The sequence below is a fragment of the Lissotriton vulgaris genome, chromosome 6 (assembly GCF_964263255.1).
Source record: "Lissotriton vulgaris chromosome 6, aLisVul1.2, whole genome shotgun sequence".
Classification (NCBI taxonomy): Eukaryota; Metazoa; Chordata; class Amphibia; order Caudata; family Salamandridae; genus Lissotriton; species Lissotriton vulgaris.
The window spans coordinates 1643966354-1643984929 of NC_141694.1; the positions used below are offsets into that span (position 1 = coordinate 1643966354).

Here is an 18576-nt window from a genome sequence, read left to right on the forward strand (position 1 = left end):
TAGCCTCCATTAATGCTGCAGCGAGACTCATCACCGGATCAAAAAAAAGCTCTCACATCACCCCGACCTAAAATCGCTGAACTGGCTGCCATAGGAAGCGAGAATACACCTGAAAATCGCATGCATGACACACAAGGCCATACACCACAACTCACCTATTTACCTCACCCGAAAACTGACAATGTCGGGTGGCTCAAGAAGCACAAGAAGCGCAGAAAACCTCCTTCTGAAACCGCAAAGATTCCACAAGAAAAAAACATATAAATGCTCCTACTCTGGGATGGCGCCCAGAATTTGGAATGCCCTCTCTCCAGAAATCAGACTTATCTCATCCACGGCAACCTTCAAAAAGAAGTAAAATCACTCCTCATAGCTAAACTCACCTGAATTGAGCCTAAAGAAGAAGTAAGTTCACTCCCCTTAGCTAAACTCATCCGAATATAGACTAAAGAAATCTCTTGACTCAATTGTTTTCCTCACATGACTATGTCCAGCCTGATGACCTATGCACCGTTTCTACCTCACCTCAACTCTTTTGTTTAAACCTGTGCTCACGTTTGAACTAATTGATTTGTTTAATGCCTATTTCTCAGTTTCTTGTATCCCATCTGTGTGTAAAGCGCTCGGATATCCGTAAGGATCTTGTTCACGCTCTATAAAACTCTGCAAATAAATAAATAAATAAATAAATCAGACGCCCCACAGGAGGTGGAGCCAGCACAGGGGAGGGAAGATACAGCTCTGGAGCACTCTGTTGACATGATTCCTCCTCTCCTTTCACAGTGCAGGGCAGAGACACCAGACAAGCCACAGGAGGTGGAGACAGCATTGTAGAGGGAAGGCCCAGCCCTATTCAGGTCCCAGGTGCAACTCCTCCCTCCCATCTAGATGCAGATCTCTCTATTCACCACCGGGCTGGCCCAGCCTGTCTCCAGGAATCCCCCAGCCCTGTCACTCACAAACCCAGACAAGGAATACACAACCCAGCAGCGGCAGGCTCAAATGGTTAGGCAAGCAAATACCTACTTTCTAAAAGTGGTATTTGCAAACACAGAATATTAAAATAACCTTCACTAAAATATTTATTTTATCATTCTGGGTTCAGGCATACTAAATTCAAATTTCTACCGTGTTCCCTGAGTCAGTTAGGATTATAAGAATGTAATAATATAACTTCCCATTCTGGCCAAAGAGAACAGGTAGCCTTCCATAATGCAAAAACGAAAATGGCTGTAATTCACTATTAGAACATGCTACACACATCAGAACATGTCCTACCGTATACTTACAATGCACCCTTCCCTTGGGCCTACCATAGGGGTGTCTAATATAAAGCAAAGGGAAGGTTTAGGGACTGGCAAGTGGGTGCAATTGGGCAAGTCGACATGGCAGTGATAGACTGCACACAGGCCTTGCAATGGCAGGCCTGAGACACACTTTACAAGCTGCTTCTGTGGGTGGCACAACCAGTGCTGCAAGCCCTCCTGCAGCATTTAATGTACAAGCCCTGGACACACAAGGTGCACTGTACTAGGGGCTGACAGGTAAATCAAATAAACTAATCATGGAATAACCAATTAGTACATTAGTTTAACATAGGGAGCACTTGCACTGTGGCACTGATTAGCAGTGGCACAGTGCCCAAAGCATAAAACCAGCAAAACCATATCAAAACAGAGGAGGCAATTCGTCAGAAATGGAAGGGAGACTCACGCCAATGATGCCAGGTCTAACACTTACACGCTACCAGAATTACATTCTGCACAGCAATAACACTCCCCCTCCCCCCCTGTTAAGGAAGTAAACCATTTGGGGCACTTTCACCTTCACTCCATCCATCCAAAACCATCTTATTTGAAATCTAATAAAGCTTTCAGTTTTGGCATATCGTCACCCAAATTCACAGAGGCTTCTACTAATGTTCACATTACATATAAACTATGCATACACTTCCCTTCGGGAAATAGATTAATTATAAATCTTTCAGGATTACCAGCATTAGTCGGCCACTTCATACCAGAAATTATTTTTTGTAAATGTGCTTTATTTATATCACTTATGTATACTTCTCAATAACACGCAAATGACCAATAATCACAAATATTTGTTTTATTTTTTTGTGTTTTAGTGGTTTGTAACACTAATTAAAATCAAGAGCACATTAATTTTCTTTTAGGAGTCCAATTTTATTCTTAACCCAGGTACCGTTATGCCTACCACTTGACAAATACACTTGTATTGCATTGTAAATGAACTATACCAGGACTATACTTAGCAGAGAGTTAATGTATATTCTTTTATATTTTCCTTTTTGTAATGATACCTTGTTACATAGCTTGAATGGTGACTTTTGCTCCAAGACAGTCACTTTTTAGGTTTTGCCTGGCGAAAAGATGCGCTCTGCGCATCTTTTTCGCGCAGGCGAAAACCTAATGAGAACTGTAGTGTGAGTTTGGGTCGGCCCTCGTCATTTATTGGCTGGCTCCATAAATGGAGCCTAGCCATTGGACGAGGGGCCTGTCCGTCAATGCCGGACCAGATTCGGGGGCGTTCCCGAGATTCTTTGGCTTTTGCCGACGTCACGCGACGTCAGCCGAAAGCCGGGAACGCCCCCGAATCTGGCCCGGCATTGCCGGCACCTCCCTTGCTGCTCGGGACGGGTCTCCTTATTATGCCCAGGTCTGGAGGTGAGTGACCTTCCCCCTCCCTCCCTTTCTCCCCCTCCCTTTCTCCCCATCCCTCCCTCCCTTCCTCCCTTACTGCTCGATCCCCGCCCGGGGGTTTCTTCAGCCGGCCGGCCAATCCTAGCGCGGCCGGCCGGAAGTGCCCGCCCCCCCGCCGCCCGGGGGAAGAAGGAAGACGGCGGCCCAGAAGAAGTATGGCGGCCCACGCGGGGCTCCCGTGGCCTGCCTGGAGGGAGCCCCGGAAGAAGCGGAGGACGTTGCGGGTCTCCCATGCTGAAGAGGGAGACCGGAGAAGTCAACAGATTGCCGCTGTCGCAAGGAGCCCCCGGCGGCGGGGGGGGGGGGCGGACCGGAGAGCGCGGTGAGCACAGAGCAAGCAGAGCGGGGCAGTGTTGCTGAAGGTTGCAGCAGGATGGTCTGTAGACATTAACGGTCCCGGACATCCCAACCGTGCGCCATAAATTATCGGACAAGAATGCACATAAGTCTTGAATAATGTAAATACATTAATGCATTTAATAATTTAAACATTAAAATGCGGCTGGAATTTGTGGAAAATGCTGTGCTGAGTTGTGGAATGCACTGGGAAACTTTCTAGGGGCTGGGGTCTGGGAGGGAGAGCTGTTGTGTTCTGCATTTATTGTGGGTTGCTGACTGCTCCCACTGACGCCCCTAAATTCGTACCCCCGGAAATACAGGCGGGTTTCCAGGGGGGTGTTCATTGGGTCCTGGATCGTACGGGCTGGGATAGCCCTGGTGCTCGTGGTTCTCATCAGTTTCCACCTATTCATTTATTTACCTTTATAGCGCTGGCATGATCCAAGATGGTGTTAAAGCGCTTTACACAAAGTATAGACGTGATACATGTATAAATGTGCAGCCCTTCAGAAGTGAGGACCCGAAAGCGCACGTATGAGATTTCTACAGCCAGTTGTACAGTGAGTTACAGGACAATGGTATGGTGCAGTCACTGTTGTGCAGGTGCACTGCTTGTGTGTGTGTTTCCGATGAGTTGAGAGCTGTATATAGCCAGGCCGCGTGGTGTCAAGAGAAGGCAGTGTGCAGGCTGTGACCATCCGTTTCATGGGTAGGTGATATTTCATGTGTAATTCGGTCGTGGCGCCCATGTCTCTTAGCAGTGTATTGATGCGATTTCCTCTCTTGGACTTCGGAGAAGTCACATTTTAGGAAGGCAGTCCCACTGTCGACACTGTGTCGAGAGGTGTGGTGCAGCGGCTACGGTAGCACAGGGTCCCGGTTCGATCCGGGACCCTCCGGCGGCAGCTCAGCAACATGTGACTGGGCAATACCTCACTTAATTTCCACGACGTTCCGCAGTGCCTTGAGACCCGTTACGGGGAGTAGTTCGCGCTTTACAAAGACGGATTTACATTTACATTTTAACCCCGAAACTTCACTACTCACCTTCGGGGAAGCGACCACTCTGTGCCCCATGAGTCACACTGTCAAACTCTTGGTAGCTGCCCTCTGCTGGGGCAGTGCCAGTCTTGGTCTTGTTGCTTGTAGTGTTTATTTTATCTGCTGGCCTCGTGGGCGGCAGTGCCTGCCCGGGCTCTGTCTGTTGTTGGCTGGTTGAGAATATGAGCGTTGCCTTGTGTTATGGCCGAGCCTGGCAGCTGGTGGGGGTAGCTTGCACCTTGAATGCCTGTTATTGGTGGACCTGTTTAATGTGCTTGGAATGCCTGTGCTGGGCGCAGATAAGCCCTCCTTACGTCTCAGCTGCAATCCACGTTTGCTCCTGGAGTAAGCAAATGAATATGCTACTTACCAGTATGCATCTGTTCTTGGCATGTAGGGCTGCTAACATTCATATCTTAGCATTAGATCGCCGCCTAGTGTTGGGTCCGGATGATCGCACATTGTTGTCCTGGAAGAGTCTTCGAAGTATCCTGAGATAGGTGGCTCCTCCCCTGGACTACAGTGCGCATGGGCATCGGCTCCATCCCCAGATTGTTTTTCGCCATTGTGGCAGAGGATGGAGTGAAAAGTGTAAAGGGTGTCCATGCTAATGATTGAATACAATAGTATATCTGCAGCTGCGACAGGCACCGGGGAGGAGGGTGGGCGATATGAATGTTAGCAGCCCTACATGCCAAGAACAGATGCATACTGGTAAGTAGCATATTCAGTTCGAGGCATGTGGGCTGCTAAATTCATATCTTAGCATAGAATACATAGCAGTCCCTCCATCAGCGGCGGTTGCCCGTGCCAGCTGCAGAAACCTGAAAAAGTGTCTTGAGAACAGCCTGTCCTACAGCCGCTTGCTGTTTGGAATGTACATCAACACAGTAGTGTTTTGTAAAGGTATGTGGTGTAATCCACGTGGCTGCTCTGCAAATGTCCTCTAGAGGAATGTTTCCTAGGAAAGCCATGGATGCCCCCAATTTGCGTGTGGAGTGCGCCTTTGGGGGTATTGTTAAAGTGCGCTTGGCTTTTTGATAACAGATTTGAATGCACTTAACAATCCATCTGGCTATTCCTGCTTTGGAAATCGGGTTGCCTTTGTGTTGTGGTGAGAAGGCAACAAAAAGTTGTTTCGTTTTCCTAAAGTGTCGTGTCCTGTCTATGTAGTACATCAATGCCCTCCGTACGTCTAACGTATGGAGCATTCTTTCCGCCACTGTTTGTGGGTTCTGGAAGAATGCCGGCAAATCGATAGTTTGGTTGAGATGAAAATGTGACACCACCTTTGGAAGGAATTTGGGGTTAGTACGTAGCACTACCCTATTTGGATGAATCTGAATGAATGGCTCTTGGATTGTGAGCGCTTGTAGCTCACTAACACGCCTTAGTGACGTAATAGCAATTAGGAAAGCAACTTTCCACGTTAGGAATTGCAGTTCACACGAGTGCAGTGGCTCAAATGGTGGTCCCATCAGTCTGGTGAGGACCACATTGAGGTTCCACACCGGAGCTGGCGGTGTTCTTGGGGGAATGACTCGTTTCAGACCTTCAAGAAACGCTTTAATGGCAGGCACCCTGAAGACCGAGAGATGCTGCCTGTTTTGAAGGTAAGCTGCGATGGCGGATAGATGTATCCGAATAGAAGTGAACGCTAGTTTGCACTTATAAAGGTGTAACAGATAGCAAATGATGTTAGGGATAGATGCATCTAGCGGGTTTATGTCATTGTCTGCACAGTAAATGACAAAACGCTTCCATTTTGCGGCATAGCATGCTCTGGTTGACGGCTTCCTCGCCTCCTTGATGATGTTCATGCATTCAGGAGGTAGGTTGAGGTATCCAAACTCTAAGACTTCAGGAGCCAGATCGCTAGGTTGAGCTGTTGCGGATCTGGATGCTGAATTTCTCCATGGTTCTGCGTCAGAAGTCTGGGCGTGAGGCGCAGTCTTTGATGCGGTACCACTGAGAGTTCGAGGAACGTGGTGTACCAGGCCTGGCGCGCCCACATTGGAGCAACTAGGATGAGTGTCATCGAGTGTTGCCTTAGTTTTCTCGCCACCAGTGGTATCAGAGGTGTCGGGGGAAAAGCGTACGCAAATTTGCCTGACCAGTTCATCCATATCGCATTGCCCTGCGATTGCGGGTGTGGGAACCTGGCGGCGAAGCTTTGGCATTTTGCGTTCTCCCTTGTGGCGAACAGGTCTATGTCTGGACGACCCCACCTTTGGAAGTACGGCTGGAGTACTGATGGATGTATCTCCCACTCGTGCATTTGATGGCTGTATCTGCTGAGCAGATCCGCCATCTGATTGTCCTTCCCTGGGAGGTGTTCTGCCATGAGGAAGATGTTCCTCTGAATGGCCCACTTCCACATGCTCTGAGCCAGGTGAGACAGCTGCGGTGAGTGGGTGCCCCCCTGCTTTTGGATGTAGTACATCGCGGTCATGTTGTCCGTCCGGACTAACACCACTTTGTTGCACAGATGTACAATGAAGGACTTGAGCGCCATGAAGATCGCCATCAGTTCTAGATAGTTGATGTGCATCTTCTGTTGCTGCGTCGTCCATAGTCCCTGCACCGTGTAAGTGAGCAGATGAGCTCCCCATCCCTGGAGAGATGCGTCCGTTGTCAGGATAACCTGTGGCACTGGCTCCTGGAACAGTCGGCCCTTGCAAAGGTTGTGTGGAGTCCACCAATGCAGAGAGTTGTATGCCCGACTGGTAACCAACACTAGGTCTGTTAATTGTCCCTGAGCCTGTGTCCACTGATTTGCTAAGCACTCCTGGAGCGGGCGCATATGCAACCGTGCGTGAGGGACTATGAAGATGCAGGAGGCCATCATGCCTATCAACTGCATGAACACTCTTGCTGGAAGTGAGTGTCTCGGTCTGAACTTCTGGATTAGAGACTGCATGCTGTCTATCCTGACCTGGTTTGGTTGCGCCTTGGCCGTCAGGGTATTGATTGTCGCACCCAGAAACTGCCGGACATGTGCCGGCTGAAGGTGTGACTTTGGGTAATTCAACGAGAAACCCAGGTCGTGAAGGAGGTGAATGGTAGTCGACATGTCCGCGGCGCACTGTTGTTCCGACCTGGCTTGAACGAGCCAGTCGTCGAGGTAGGGGTAGACATGGATGTTCTGCCTCCTGAGGTGCGCTGCTACTGTCGCCAGGCACTTGGTAAACACCCTTGGGGCTGTTGTGACTCCGAAGGGTAGGACTTTGAACTGATAATGCGTGCCTTGGATAGTGAACCTGAGGTACTTTCTGTGGGACGGGTGTAGTGGAATGTGGAAATAAGCATCCTTGAGGTCTAAGGTTGCTAAGAAGTCTCCTTTGTTTAACATAGGAAGAATCTGTTGCAGTGTAAGCATATGGAAATGCTCTGACAGTATATACAGATTGAGGGGACGGAGATCCAGAATTGGTCTGAGAGATCCGTCCTTCTTTGGAATGAGGAAGTACAGGGAATATACCCCTGTGCCTTCCTCCCCCACTGGCACGAGCTCGATTGCTCCTTTTTGCAGCATCACCACCACTTCCTGCTGCAATAAGTGCAAGTGCTCTGCGGGCATAGGTCTTTGCCTTGGTGGAATGTTGGGTGGAGTGGATTTTAACTCTAGACAATAACCGTACTGGATAAGTTGTCGCACCCACCTGTCTGTGGTGATGTTGATCCAGACGGGCAGGAACTGCTGTAGTCTCCCCCCGACAGGTGTTAAGTGGTCAGGGGGCAGTGACAGAGAGTCACTGGTTGCTTGGGGCAGAGGAGCGTGAATTGTTGGTCCCTCTGCCGCGTCCTTTGTTGCTGTTTCCCCTGTAGCCCCTCTTGTTCTGTTTGGGGTACGAGGATTGTGCTCCACCTCTAGGGAACTGTGACTGCTGACCCATCTGTCCTCTGGTGACTCCACTGGCACCTGAGCGACGAAAACTATTGCCACGAAACTGCTGTGATTGTAGGGCCCCCATAGATTTAGCAGTTTCGGTGTCTTTTTTAATTTTTTCCAGGGTGGTGTCAACATCTGGACCAAACAGTCTATCAGGATTGACTGGTTGATTAAGTATGGTTGTTTGAATGTCAGGTTTAAACCCCGAAATGCGGAGCCACGCCTGTCGTCTCAGCATGACACTGGTGTTAATGGCCCTAGCGGCTGTGTCCGCGGCATCAAGTGCACACTTTATGGCCGCGTTGGAGATCAGTTGTCCTTCCTGTATAATCATTTTGGTGCCCTCTTGAAACTGCGGAGGCAGGTGTTGCACAATTTGCTCTAGTGTGTCGTAATGTGACCTATCATAACGAGCCAGTAGTGCCTGTGTATTTGCAATACGCCAGAAATTGGCAGCTTGCGCAGCCACTCTTTTGCCTCCTGCCTCTAGCACTTTGGACTCCTTATCCGGGGGAGGAGCTTCACCCGTTGTTTGGGAGTTGGCCCTTTTACGGGCATTTGCGACCACAAGGGAGTCAAGCGGCAACTGTCCCCGAATGTATGCAGGGTCTGCAGGCGCTGGTCTGTACTTTTTTTCAATACGTGGGTTGACCACCCTCGCCCTGGTAGGCTCTTTAAAGATGTCCGCAGCATGCTTGAGGACCCCTTTGAGCATAGGCAGTGTCTTTACAGTTCTTTCCGAGACTGAAAAAGTGTCGAATAGAAAGTCTTCTTCAACTGGGTCAGCATGCATGTCCACATCATGATTAGCAGCTGCCCTCTCAATGAGTGCATGGAAACCTGCAGAATCCTCTGTTGGGGATGCACGTGTACTGAAAGCCTGTGGGTCTTGTCCCACATTTTGGGTGCCTTGGTCCCCAATGTCATCATATGAATCCGGCTGTGCATCTGGTTCATTGACCGGGAAAGTGTATTGGTCATCTTCATCATAGCCCTCACTTTCAGAGTGGTCTGGAGACGGTGTTGGGCTCCTTCTTGGAGGGGGCTGGATAGGTTCCATGAGGCCTGAGGCGTCCTGTGGAAACTTTTTCTTCTTCAGTGGGATGACATAGGATTCCACCGGCTGTGAAGTGATCTTCCTTTTGTAAAGGGTTAATTTGCCCGTGTCTGCGTCTATGAAGCACTCCGAATCCTCTTCTGAGTCGAGTACTCGACCTGAAAATGCCCCTGCCGTAGAAGATTCCGACTTCTTTGGCGTCGATTTTGATGAAAAGGCCTTCGGCGCCACTTTTGGCGGCAGAAGGAAGAGGAGTTTACTTGCGGGCTTGACCGGGACGTCTGTCGCCTTCTGCGGCGATGGCGCCGGCGCCGACGAAGCAGAGGCCTTCTCCCTAATTCTTTGTAGTGAAGAAGCAATGAGAGATACGTCGGTGACAGTGGCCTTTGGCACCGACGAGGTGGCCTTGCCTTCGGATCCGACGTTCTGTTGGTCTTTTGGAGGGTTGGACGATGATGCCACGTCCGCCGACCCCGAGTCCTTGGACCGATGCGCAGATGTCCCAGTCGGAGCCGGAGCTGTGTCGCTGGCTTTGGCGGGCTTCGCCGGCGCCGGCGCGCTTGTCTTGTGCGTGCCACCCTTTTTAGAGGATCTCTCCTCCGGCGCCGATTTCGACCCTGTGGAATCGCCAGATTTCTTCGACTTCTGCGGACCGGAGGTCGACGGAGTCGATGAGGCTGCAGGCTTATTCGTTTTTGTTGTTACGATCGCCATCTTAGGGACGCCTGAGTCCTTAAGTTTCGGTTTCGGTTTCGGGTCGGCCATTATAGGTGTAGTCGATACCGTTGCTTTCAGTTTCGGTTTCGATACCCTCTGCGCAGCAAGTATGTCCGTGGCCGGGCCCGCAGGCGGGGCCGTGGCTTGCGCTACGGGGTCTTGGGTAAGGCCGACAGGCGATCCCGTGACCCGCTCCTTATGTCCGTAAACTTCGGGGCATAGCTCGTCCTCTGAGCTATCTTCCACGGCCCCATAAACCTCTTCGTCGTCCCCTACCTCGTCGACGTATTCAAGGCCTTGACCCACGACTCCGTCGTCGTCTTCCGGATCTGCCTCGACCTCCGTCTCGGGCGGGGAGATTTGAAGATGATGGCTCCTGTCCTCCTCTTCTTGGTCGTCGAAGATGTTTTCTGGATCCGGGGCCGCTTGTTTGGCCACAAGGCGCACCGCGCGCCGAATCCTCGCACAGGCCCTGCAGCTTCCTTCGTCATGATCTGGCGAAAGGCATTTGTTACAGACCGGGTGCACGTCTATATGTGGGTATTTGGACCCACAGAGCGGACAGAGCTTAAACGGACTCCGCTCCATGTTGGAAAATCGGTGTCGAGTCGCGATGAGAAGGCCTCGATGTCCGAAGAGTGGAAAAACTCCGCTGATTCCGGCTCCGAGAGACGGAAGAACTCGAGACCGCACGCAAACAATACCGACGTAAAGAACACACAGCCTTTTGGCCGTTTAAAGTTATGTTTTCTCGGTTCCGACGGAGAGACGTCGAGACCGCATCCGAACCCAATGGCGGAAAAAAACAATCTGGGGATGGAGCCGATGCCCATGCGCACTGTAGTCCAGGGGAGGAGCCACCTATCTCAGGATACTTCGAAGACTCTTCCAGGACAACAATGTGCGATCATCCGGACCCAACACTAGGCGGCGATCTAATGCTAAGATATGAATTTAGCAGCCCACATGCCTCGAACACCCCCTTTCCCCTGGTATAGACGGGACTTTTATGTGCCCGAAGTGCGTCCCTTGGCGCCAGTGTAAACCATGTCTGCCTGTGTGGTTCAAGCACCTGCGAGAGGTGTGGCCTGTGTTTGCCTGCAGAGCGTCTGCCACCTAGGTGTGCCGCTCGAACATTGTGGGACTCCGGTTTGCCCTTGGGTGCCGGTAGGTCTATGCCAACCCATGGGGCGTGTGAAAAAATGATCAGATCAGATCCAAGAGCAGAGGTGAAGGGGTGAAACCCCGTTTGACCGTAATGGTGGATGGGACGTTTGGCCCCTGGCTCGGTATTGGGTTTGTTTCGTGTCCTTGCGGGGCATAGCCCGTTGTTTCCCTACGGGGAAGGGGAAGGTGGTCTATCCGTTCTTGTGGGAAATACTATCCACGTCGCCCCCTGGGGAGATTGATGGTAGAGTCCAGAGTTAGAGATAGTGTTACATATGGCGGAAGTCATTGTAGCTTGTTATCACCTGGCGGCGTCTGTCTCACTCTCCAGTATTCGCGCTATTCTACCTCCTTTGCTGCTATCCCAACCAGGCCGCCATTGCCCTCCGTTGCAGGCGCATGAGCCCGGCGGTGCGTTCACGGCTGCGGTTTGAACGGGTCCGCACAGCTTTGATGACTGCGGCAAAGAATGTGGCACAACCGGATTCTCCGCGTCTCAATCACCTAGCAAGATTCCGTCTGAAATGTGTATTTATTCGGCTGTTTCCTTTGAGAAGCTGAGGCACTCCAGTTTTGAAAGTCTTCAAAAATGTTTTTTTTATTTTCAAAATATTGTGTTCTCTTTCCTAGTACTCCTACCAAATCGCATTCCTCTCCCTTACCCCTTGGACGCCTCTCACTTTTTGTCATATAATTTATTTAAAAGTTTTATAACGGCAAGAGTGTCAGAAAATTTGAATCCCCCACTCAATGGAACGGGGAGGGGGACATGCGTGCGGGCTTGGACTCTTCCCGCAGGCAGCGGAAGGATGGAGGGATGGACACGTGAGCTGATGAATGGATGGATGAACGGCGCATGATTTGATAGATGAGTGGCGGGAAGGATGGGTGAGTGGGTGGGAGGATGAGCGGATGAATAAGCGGGTGGGAGGATAAGCGGATGAATAAGTGGGTGGAAGGATGAACGGATGGATGAGTGGGTGAAAGGATGAGTGGGTGGAAGGATGAGTGGGTGGAAGGATGAGTGGGTGGAAGGATGAGTGGGTGAAAGGATGAGTGGGTGAAAGGATGAGTGGGTGAAAGGATGAGTGGGTGAAAGGATGAGTGGGTGAAAGGATGAGTGGGTGAAAGGATGAGTGGGTGAAAGGATGAGTGGGTGAAAGGATGAGTGGGTGAAAGGATGAGTGGGTGAAAGGATGAGTGGGTGAAAGGATGAGTGGGTGAAAGGATGAGTGGGTGAAAGGATGAGTGGGTGAAAGGATGAGTGGGTGAAAGGATGAGTGGGTGAAAGGATGAGTGGGTGAAAGGATGAGTGGGCGAAAGGATGAGTGGGCGAAAGGATGGGTGGGCGGATGGATGAGTGGGCGGATGGATGAGTGGGCGGATGGATGAGTGGGCGGATGGATGAGTGGGCGGATGGATGAGTGGGCGGATGGATGAGTGGGCGGATGGATGAGTGGGCGGATGGATGAGTGGGCGGATGGATGAGTGGGCGGATGGATGAGTGGGCGGATGGATGAGTGGGCGGATGGATGAGTGGGCGGATGGATGAGTGGGCGGATGGATGAGTGGGCGGATGGATGAGTGGGCGGATGGATGAGTGGGCGGATGGATGAGTGGGCGGATGGATGAGTGGGCGGATGGATGAGTGGGCGGATGGATGAGTGGGCGGATGGATGAGTGGGCGGATGGATGAGTGGGCGGATGGATGAGTGGGCGGATGGATGGATGAGTAGGTGGAAGGATGAGTGGGTGTATGAGTAGGTGGAAGGATGAGCAGGCGGATGAGTGAGAGGATGGATGAGCGGGTGGAAGGATGAGCAGATTGATGAGTGGGCGGATGGATGTGTGAGCGGATGGATGAATAGGTGGAAGGATGAGTGGATGGATGAGTAGGTGGGCAGCTGGAGGGAGGGACGAGGGAGCGGATGTATGATGAGGTCGGGGGCGCCTGCTTTGATAGATGAGTGGGTACCAGAATGGACAAGTGGGCAGCTGGGTGGGTGAATGAAGAGATTGGCAAGTGCATGCGTAGATAGATGAGCGGGTGGATCAGTGGCTGGGTGTTTAGATGAGTGGTTGAATTTGCTATTGTAAATGACAATGCCATTTGTTTATGTTAAAAAAAAACAAATAAAAATAATGTCAAGAGCAATGCCAATAGCTCTAACTTTAACAAAGGCAAAACCATTGCATTGTAAATGCTTGTTTTTAACTGTTTTTATTTGGGTTTTCGTTTAAGAGCAAGGACAGTTGTACAGCATCAATATAAAAGAAAGAAGTCGGTGCTAATTAGCACATGCTTGTAGAGAATCTGGAGTAGTGGGAGAGGCGAGGGTCTGTCGAAGCATTACCGATACAGGTGACAGTTGTGTGTGGGGGGCATTGTAGTGCCTTCTGCCTGGTATCCTGCCCACACAGTGTCGATTTCACCCAATTAGGACCTGTAACGTTGGGGAGAAGGGGTTGCGACTAAGTTCAAGGGGTGTTTTGGATGGGGAACTACGTGTGTGTGGGGGGGGGGGGTGGAGCCAAGGTTGGGCAATAGATGTCGTGGTTTTTGGGCTCTGGTTAGTGTACCCGGCAGGGAGAGGAGGGCCTTTCATGTGGGCCTAATTTGCTTTAGTTACAGTAGCAGGTGCCTGCGACCGGTCTTAGATCTCATCTCCTGGCTGAGAAAGGGGGGTGGGGGGGGGGGTCTGGTGAGTGGGGCGGGAGGAGGAACAAAGGAATGGGAAGGAAGAGGCATATGTTAAGCGGGCGATTTCGGGCGTCCCCGTGATATTGTCACCCTAAGGACTAAAATGCATTGGGGCCAATGAAACTCCTCTGTCTCGAGAAGAGACTACAAAAATGCACTTAACACATATGTGCACGGTGACTCCAAATCGAAATTAAATAATCAGCATAAGCGCAACACCTCAAAGTGTCAATTATTAAATATATATTAACTATTCGTCAATGTAAGAAATTCATTCTCTCCAGTCTTGCCCAGCTATTTAGTCCACATGAGCAAGATGCATAACTTTTCTACAGTCTCAACAAACGCAGACAAGAAGTGCATAGCAGGACATACAGAACACTCCAAAGTGCTTCCATTTTATAACTAGCAAGTACCACTCCCCGCAAGTACCACCAGTTTCGGGGAATGCATTTTCACGAAGATGTAGGACATCTGAAAACGTTATATGAAAGGGGTGCCCTGTTAACACATGTTCAGTATAAATAAGCTTTTAACTAGCCTGAGAATTAATGTTTCTGATTCGGGCACCTGAGTCATTAAACCAGCGCATGAAGCTGACAGTAGCGCAATCTAAGTTGCTCTCAGGCATTGGAGGTGATTGAGTTAGAACCTCACATAAGGCGGCCACATTGGTATGCTTCCAAGTCCTGTATTTAAATGTTATAATTGCACTGGTTCCATCTGTTTTGTTACAAGGGGTTGTGACTAGGAAGAGAATGGCCTTGTGATCCGACCATAGGAGTGGCAGGATCTTGTCTATGACCAATTCTGCATTGCTGGTGAAGACTCCATCCAACGTATGACTATCCATGTGAGTGGGAACATCTATTAGTTGGTGTAGGTTGAAGCTATTGAGCGTGTCAACCAAGTGCCCCGAGTCCTTGTTGGAGGACAGTTGAAGATGAAAGATGAAGTCTCCTACCAGCATAAAGCTGGCATGCGTCACGCAGGATTCCATAAAGGACTGGACTTTATCAATGAAGCCCGTGCCTGGGCCTGGGGGGCGATACACTAGCATTCCATGAAACGTATAGGATTTTTTTCGTTAAATTCCAAAACTTAAGTGCTTCACAGTCTAGATGAAACATTGGGGTGCAACTCGCCTCAAACAAGTTGCAATATACAATTGCCAGCCCCCACCCTCTCTTCCCCATTCTGTTCAGCCTTTCGATATTGAAGCCCTCCGTTATAGCAGTCTTGATCAGACCTAGCAGTCTTGATGTCTGGATCAGACCAGCTGTTAGCCCAAGTCTCCATAAGAAAGGAAATGTCAGGATTATGCCGGCTCATAAAATCTGCAAATTCATATCTATTCTTAATGAACGACCTGGTATTAAGGAGCACACAGTGGTGCGGTTTCACTAATTTGGGCTCTCAGGACACCAGGCACTGGCCCCAACTCCATATAGGGGGAGAAATTAAACGCCAGACAACTATAATCCTTTGACCCACCACACGTGTCATGGGGAAGACAGTGGCTATTAAGTCCAGTATGGTGTAGGGCAAGGAGTTCCTCTCTCGTGTAGAAGATCGACGAGACAGGCGTCATGGGCCCTGGCACCGTCCAGGCGCAGATGGGCTTGTTTGGCGCACCTTTAGACTAGAGCGCCAACCCCAAAGATGGCGGGCTGGAAGTCGTAGCCACCTCCCCCCGGCTCCCTCCACACAATCCCGAAAACCCGGTGTTGGACCAGAGAACCAGGAGAGCACCGCCGACAAATCAGCACAGGGACACAGTTAATAGCGATATGCGTAATTTAAAACGTTTAATCAATTAAAAGACACCACTCGCCTCCAAGCGGACTGAATCCGCTGCACGGCCGGTCCCTCTCCCGTATTTATGGCAGGAAGTGGAAAGGGACTAGAGCGCCAACCACAAAGATGGTGGTCGACCCTGTCGGGCCGGACGTAGGGCCAATAACGGAAGACTTATACACCTCCCCCCAGCTCCCTCCACACAATTCAGAAAACCAGGTGGTGGACCAGAGAACCAGGGGAGCACCCGCCGACAAATCAGCACAGGGAGAAAGGCGAGTCAAGTTTCAAAATGCTACCGTAGTGTCCTCCTAAAACAATATCCCCCACAAGTTGGCAGTGCCAGGTTTTGCCCAACTAAAATAAGATGCACAGTTAAAGCGATATGGTTCATTTAAAACGTTTTAACATGATTCAAAGGCACCACTCGCCTCAAAGCAGACCGAATCCGCTTATAGAACATTTTGAGTATGTATTCCTGACACCGTTTAAAAATTAAACAATTCCAAACATCTTTTAAATAGTTCTCTGTTTTTGTCTTCCATGGTCACCCTTTAAACGTTGTGAGGTTTAAAGTTTATGCATTTGTAATATTTTGAACGAATTGTTAGACCTACACTACATAGCACTGTAAACCGGCACTGTTTGCAGTGTTAAACGTATCTCATTGGAAAGTTGGTAAAACATGAGCCAAACGACACCTTCAAGAGTCTCTGAATCACATTTGATTGTAATAGCAAGAATGATAGTGTTTGGGAGGTGGGCTACACACACACATACTACCCCAGACCACCTCTTCCTAAAAGCAGTGCTGAGGTAGGAAAAGAGATTAACAGGATGGAACTCTGATTGCCTATCACCTGAAAACACCAGCCCAGAAGTATTACATGTTCCTGTATGTTTTGGAGTAGCAGGGCCACAAATGTGTTCTAACCTAAAATGCGTCGCTTTCCAAGCCTATCATGGAGACTACTACTGTGATATATATACGTGGATGGTTTCGGCCTTGCTCCCTATTTCCGTGGTATATAATGGTATACACCAATGTGGTTCTACACTAATATGCTCAATATCTACACTATTATGTGTAAGAATTAATGAATCGCAAATTTTACCATTCCCTATTTTGCGATGGGCTTTTGGGATAATACATCCCAAAAGTCTTTTTCCAGTTTGCAAACGGGTTGATTCTGAGAATCGTTCCGTTTGCAAACGGGAAAAGGGCTGGATACCATATGCCCCATGATTTCCAATCTTAAAAGAGTTGTTATTGTAAATAAATACTTTTTTGAAGGCTATCAGATCCATTCTTAGAAACCTACATTTGCAGACACAGCTAGTGTTAACAATTCAGGTCTATTATTAGTTTTTTTATTCTGTATTTCTTTCGTTTCGTTCATTATGCCTTCCACTCAGTCAGTTGTCTCAATCAAAATTTCTGAATAGAAAAAAACTGCTCAAAAGCACTGCAACCGTATATACATAAATTCACTAATGACATTGACCCAAGGGCACCTTTGAACCGAATCAACAAAAGTTGAAATCAGCAGATGTGATCCGCAGAATAAAACGTATACAGCGAAAATGTGCTTGCTATGTGCAAACACTTTTGGTTTTACTAAGCACATTTTTACATTCATATTGTACCGGTCTTAAAATAAACACTGGATCTACCAATGGCATGCACACAGTAAATTCATCTTTAACACATATTTACTTACTAAGTGGGGATGTACACCTGTTTCAGTTTACTCTCTGCTTCTGCTGCTTTCAGCCTTTTCTACAAGTAAATAAAACAGTAATATTAATGTGCGTACTCTTCACTACAATAAAGGGTATTCATAAGTTAAATTAAATATACAAGTGAGCTTAAAACAAACGGTAAAAAGGACAACCTCTGAGCGAAACGGGGTAATCGGCACCCACAAGGGAGAAGTAGATTATGCAACTGACAGCTGGTCTTCTAAAAATAAAGTACATAGGCTTATCAATGAGCAATCAAGAACTTGCTACTTTTTTGGCAATTAGTTTCAAAAGGCACATGTATTTTTGGGTCACATTTACTTTGAATTTGTTATTACAAGTTCTTAAAAACGGTAATGATAACTCAAGATAAATAGTGTCTGCTAAGTAGCTGGCTTCCTAGAGGACACATGTGACCTGTTAGGGGATTTAATTTAAAACAACCACTGACAAAGCCAATAGCTCGAGCTATATTTGACCTGTGATAGTGCTTCTTCAGTCATTGGAGTGTTTCTGCGTGCGGCTGTATAAATGGATGAGTGGATGAATTTCAGAATAGGACCATCGGTGAGTGAATTGTTACACTCCAATATTACACTCCAAGAACAATACCGATCCCCGTTTCCTCGGAAAACCGTGTCCCTGAAGGTGCTGTTTACTAGGTTAGTGCCCGCACCACCCTCTCACATTTAGGTGCTTTGACAAGAACAGTTTTTGGAGAATTACACTAGTGGAAACTAAGCAGTTCTTGGAATCAGGACTCTTGGGTTTGAATCTTGGCTAATATATTTAACCAAACGATGTGATCTAAGCACAGCACATTAAAACTTTGTTCTTCTGTTCTCTTATCTGCCAAATTTCGAAAACCTGTAGAAACTCTTCAGTTAGTAACTTAGTTATTCAAGAAAATGATTTTTCTGCTTTGACACACTAAGAAACATCCTGTTGTAATAAAAGTAATGTCCATTCCAGGTAGTATCTTCAAGTTGATTTATTAAGTAGATGTTACAAGGGAGAACCCCACCAGCATCAGCCTCAATGCTGCTCAGCCCATCACCAATTGTGACAGTCACACTCAAGAACATTCCACTCAACAACATTCTCACACACAGTCACTCAGGCTGAGCAGCAGCATAACATATCCCCGTTCTTTATAATGGAGAAGAAGGAACTTTCAAAAGACATCAGAAAAGTTGCAAGAAATACATAAGATGATAACCTTCTGAAGCAAAGCATGAATAATAAAAGATGGAACATTCATGCCGAGAAAAAAGATGTAGGAAAGGAGAAATAGTAACACAAGTACAAAGACTCATGCACACCATCCTCCTTTCTAGCAAAAAAACAACCCACACCCTCCCACACCACAGACTACAGACTAACCCAAGTACAGAATCGT

At 48.6% G+C, this 18576-nt stretch overlaps 1 protein-coding gene across 2 annotated transcripts in view; it reads right to left on the reverse strand.

Moving 5' to 3' along the window:
• The window catches only part of LOC147709244 (metastasis-associated protein MTA3-like), a 790513-nt gene that overhangs the window by 434667 nt on the left and 337270 nt on the right, over nucleotides 1-18576 (reverse strand). For both annotated transcript variants that reach the window (XM_086927807.1, XM_086927806.1), the window contains exon 11: nucleotides 17156-17214. In XM_086927807.1, the coding sequence (XP_086783933.1) occupies nucleotides 17156-17214 (59 nt within the window). The remainder of the gene's footprint in view (nucleotides 1-17155; nucleotides 17215-18576) is intronic.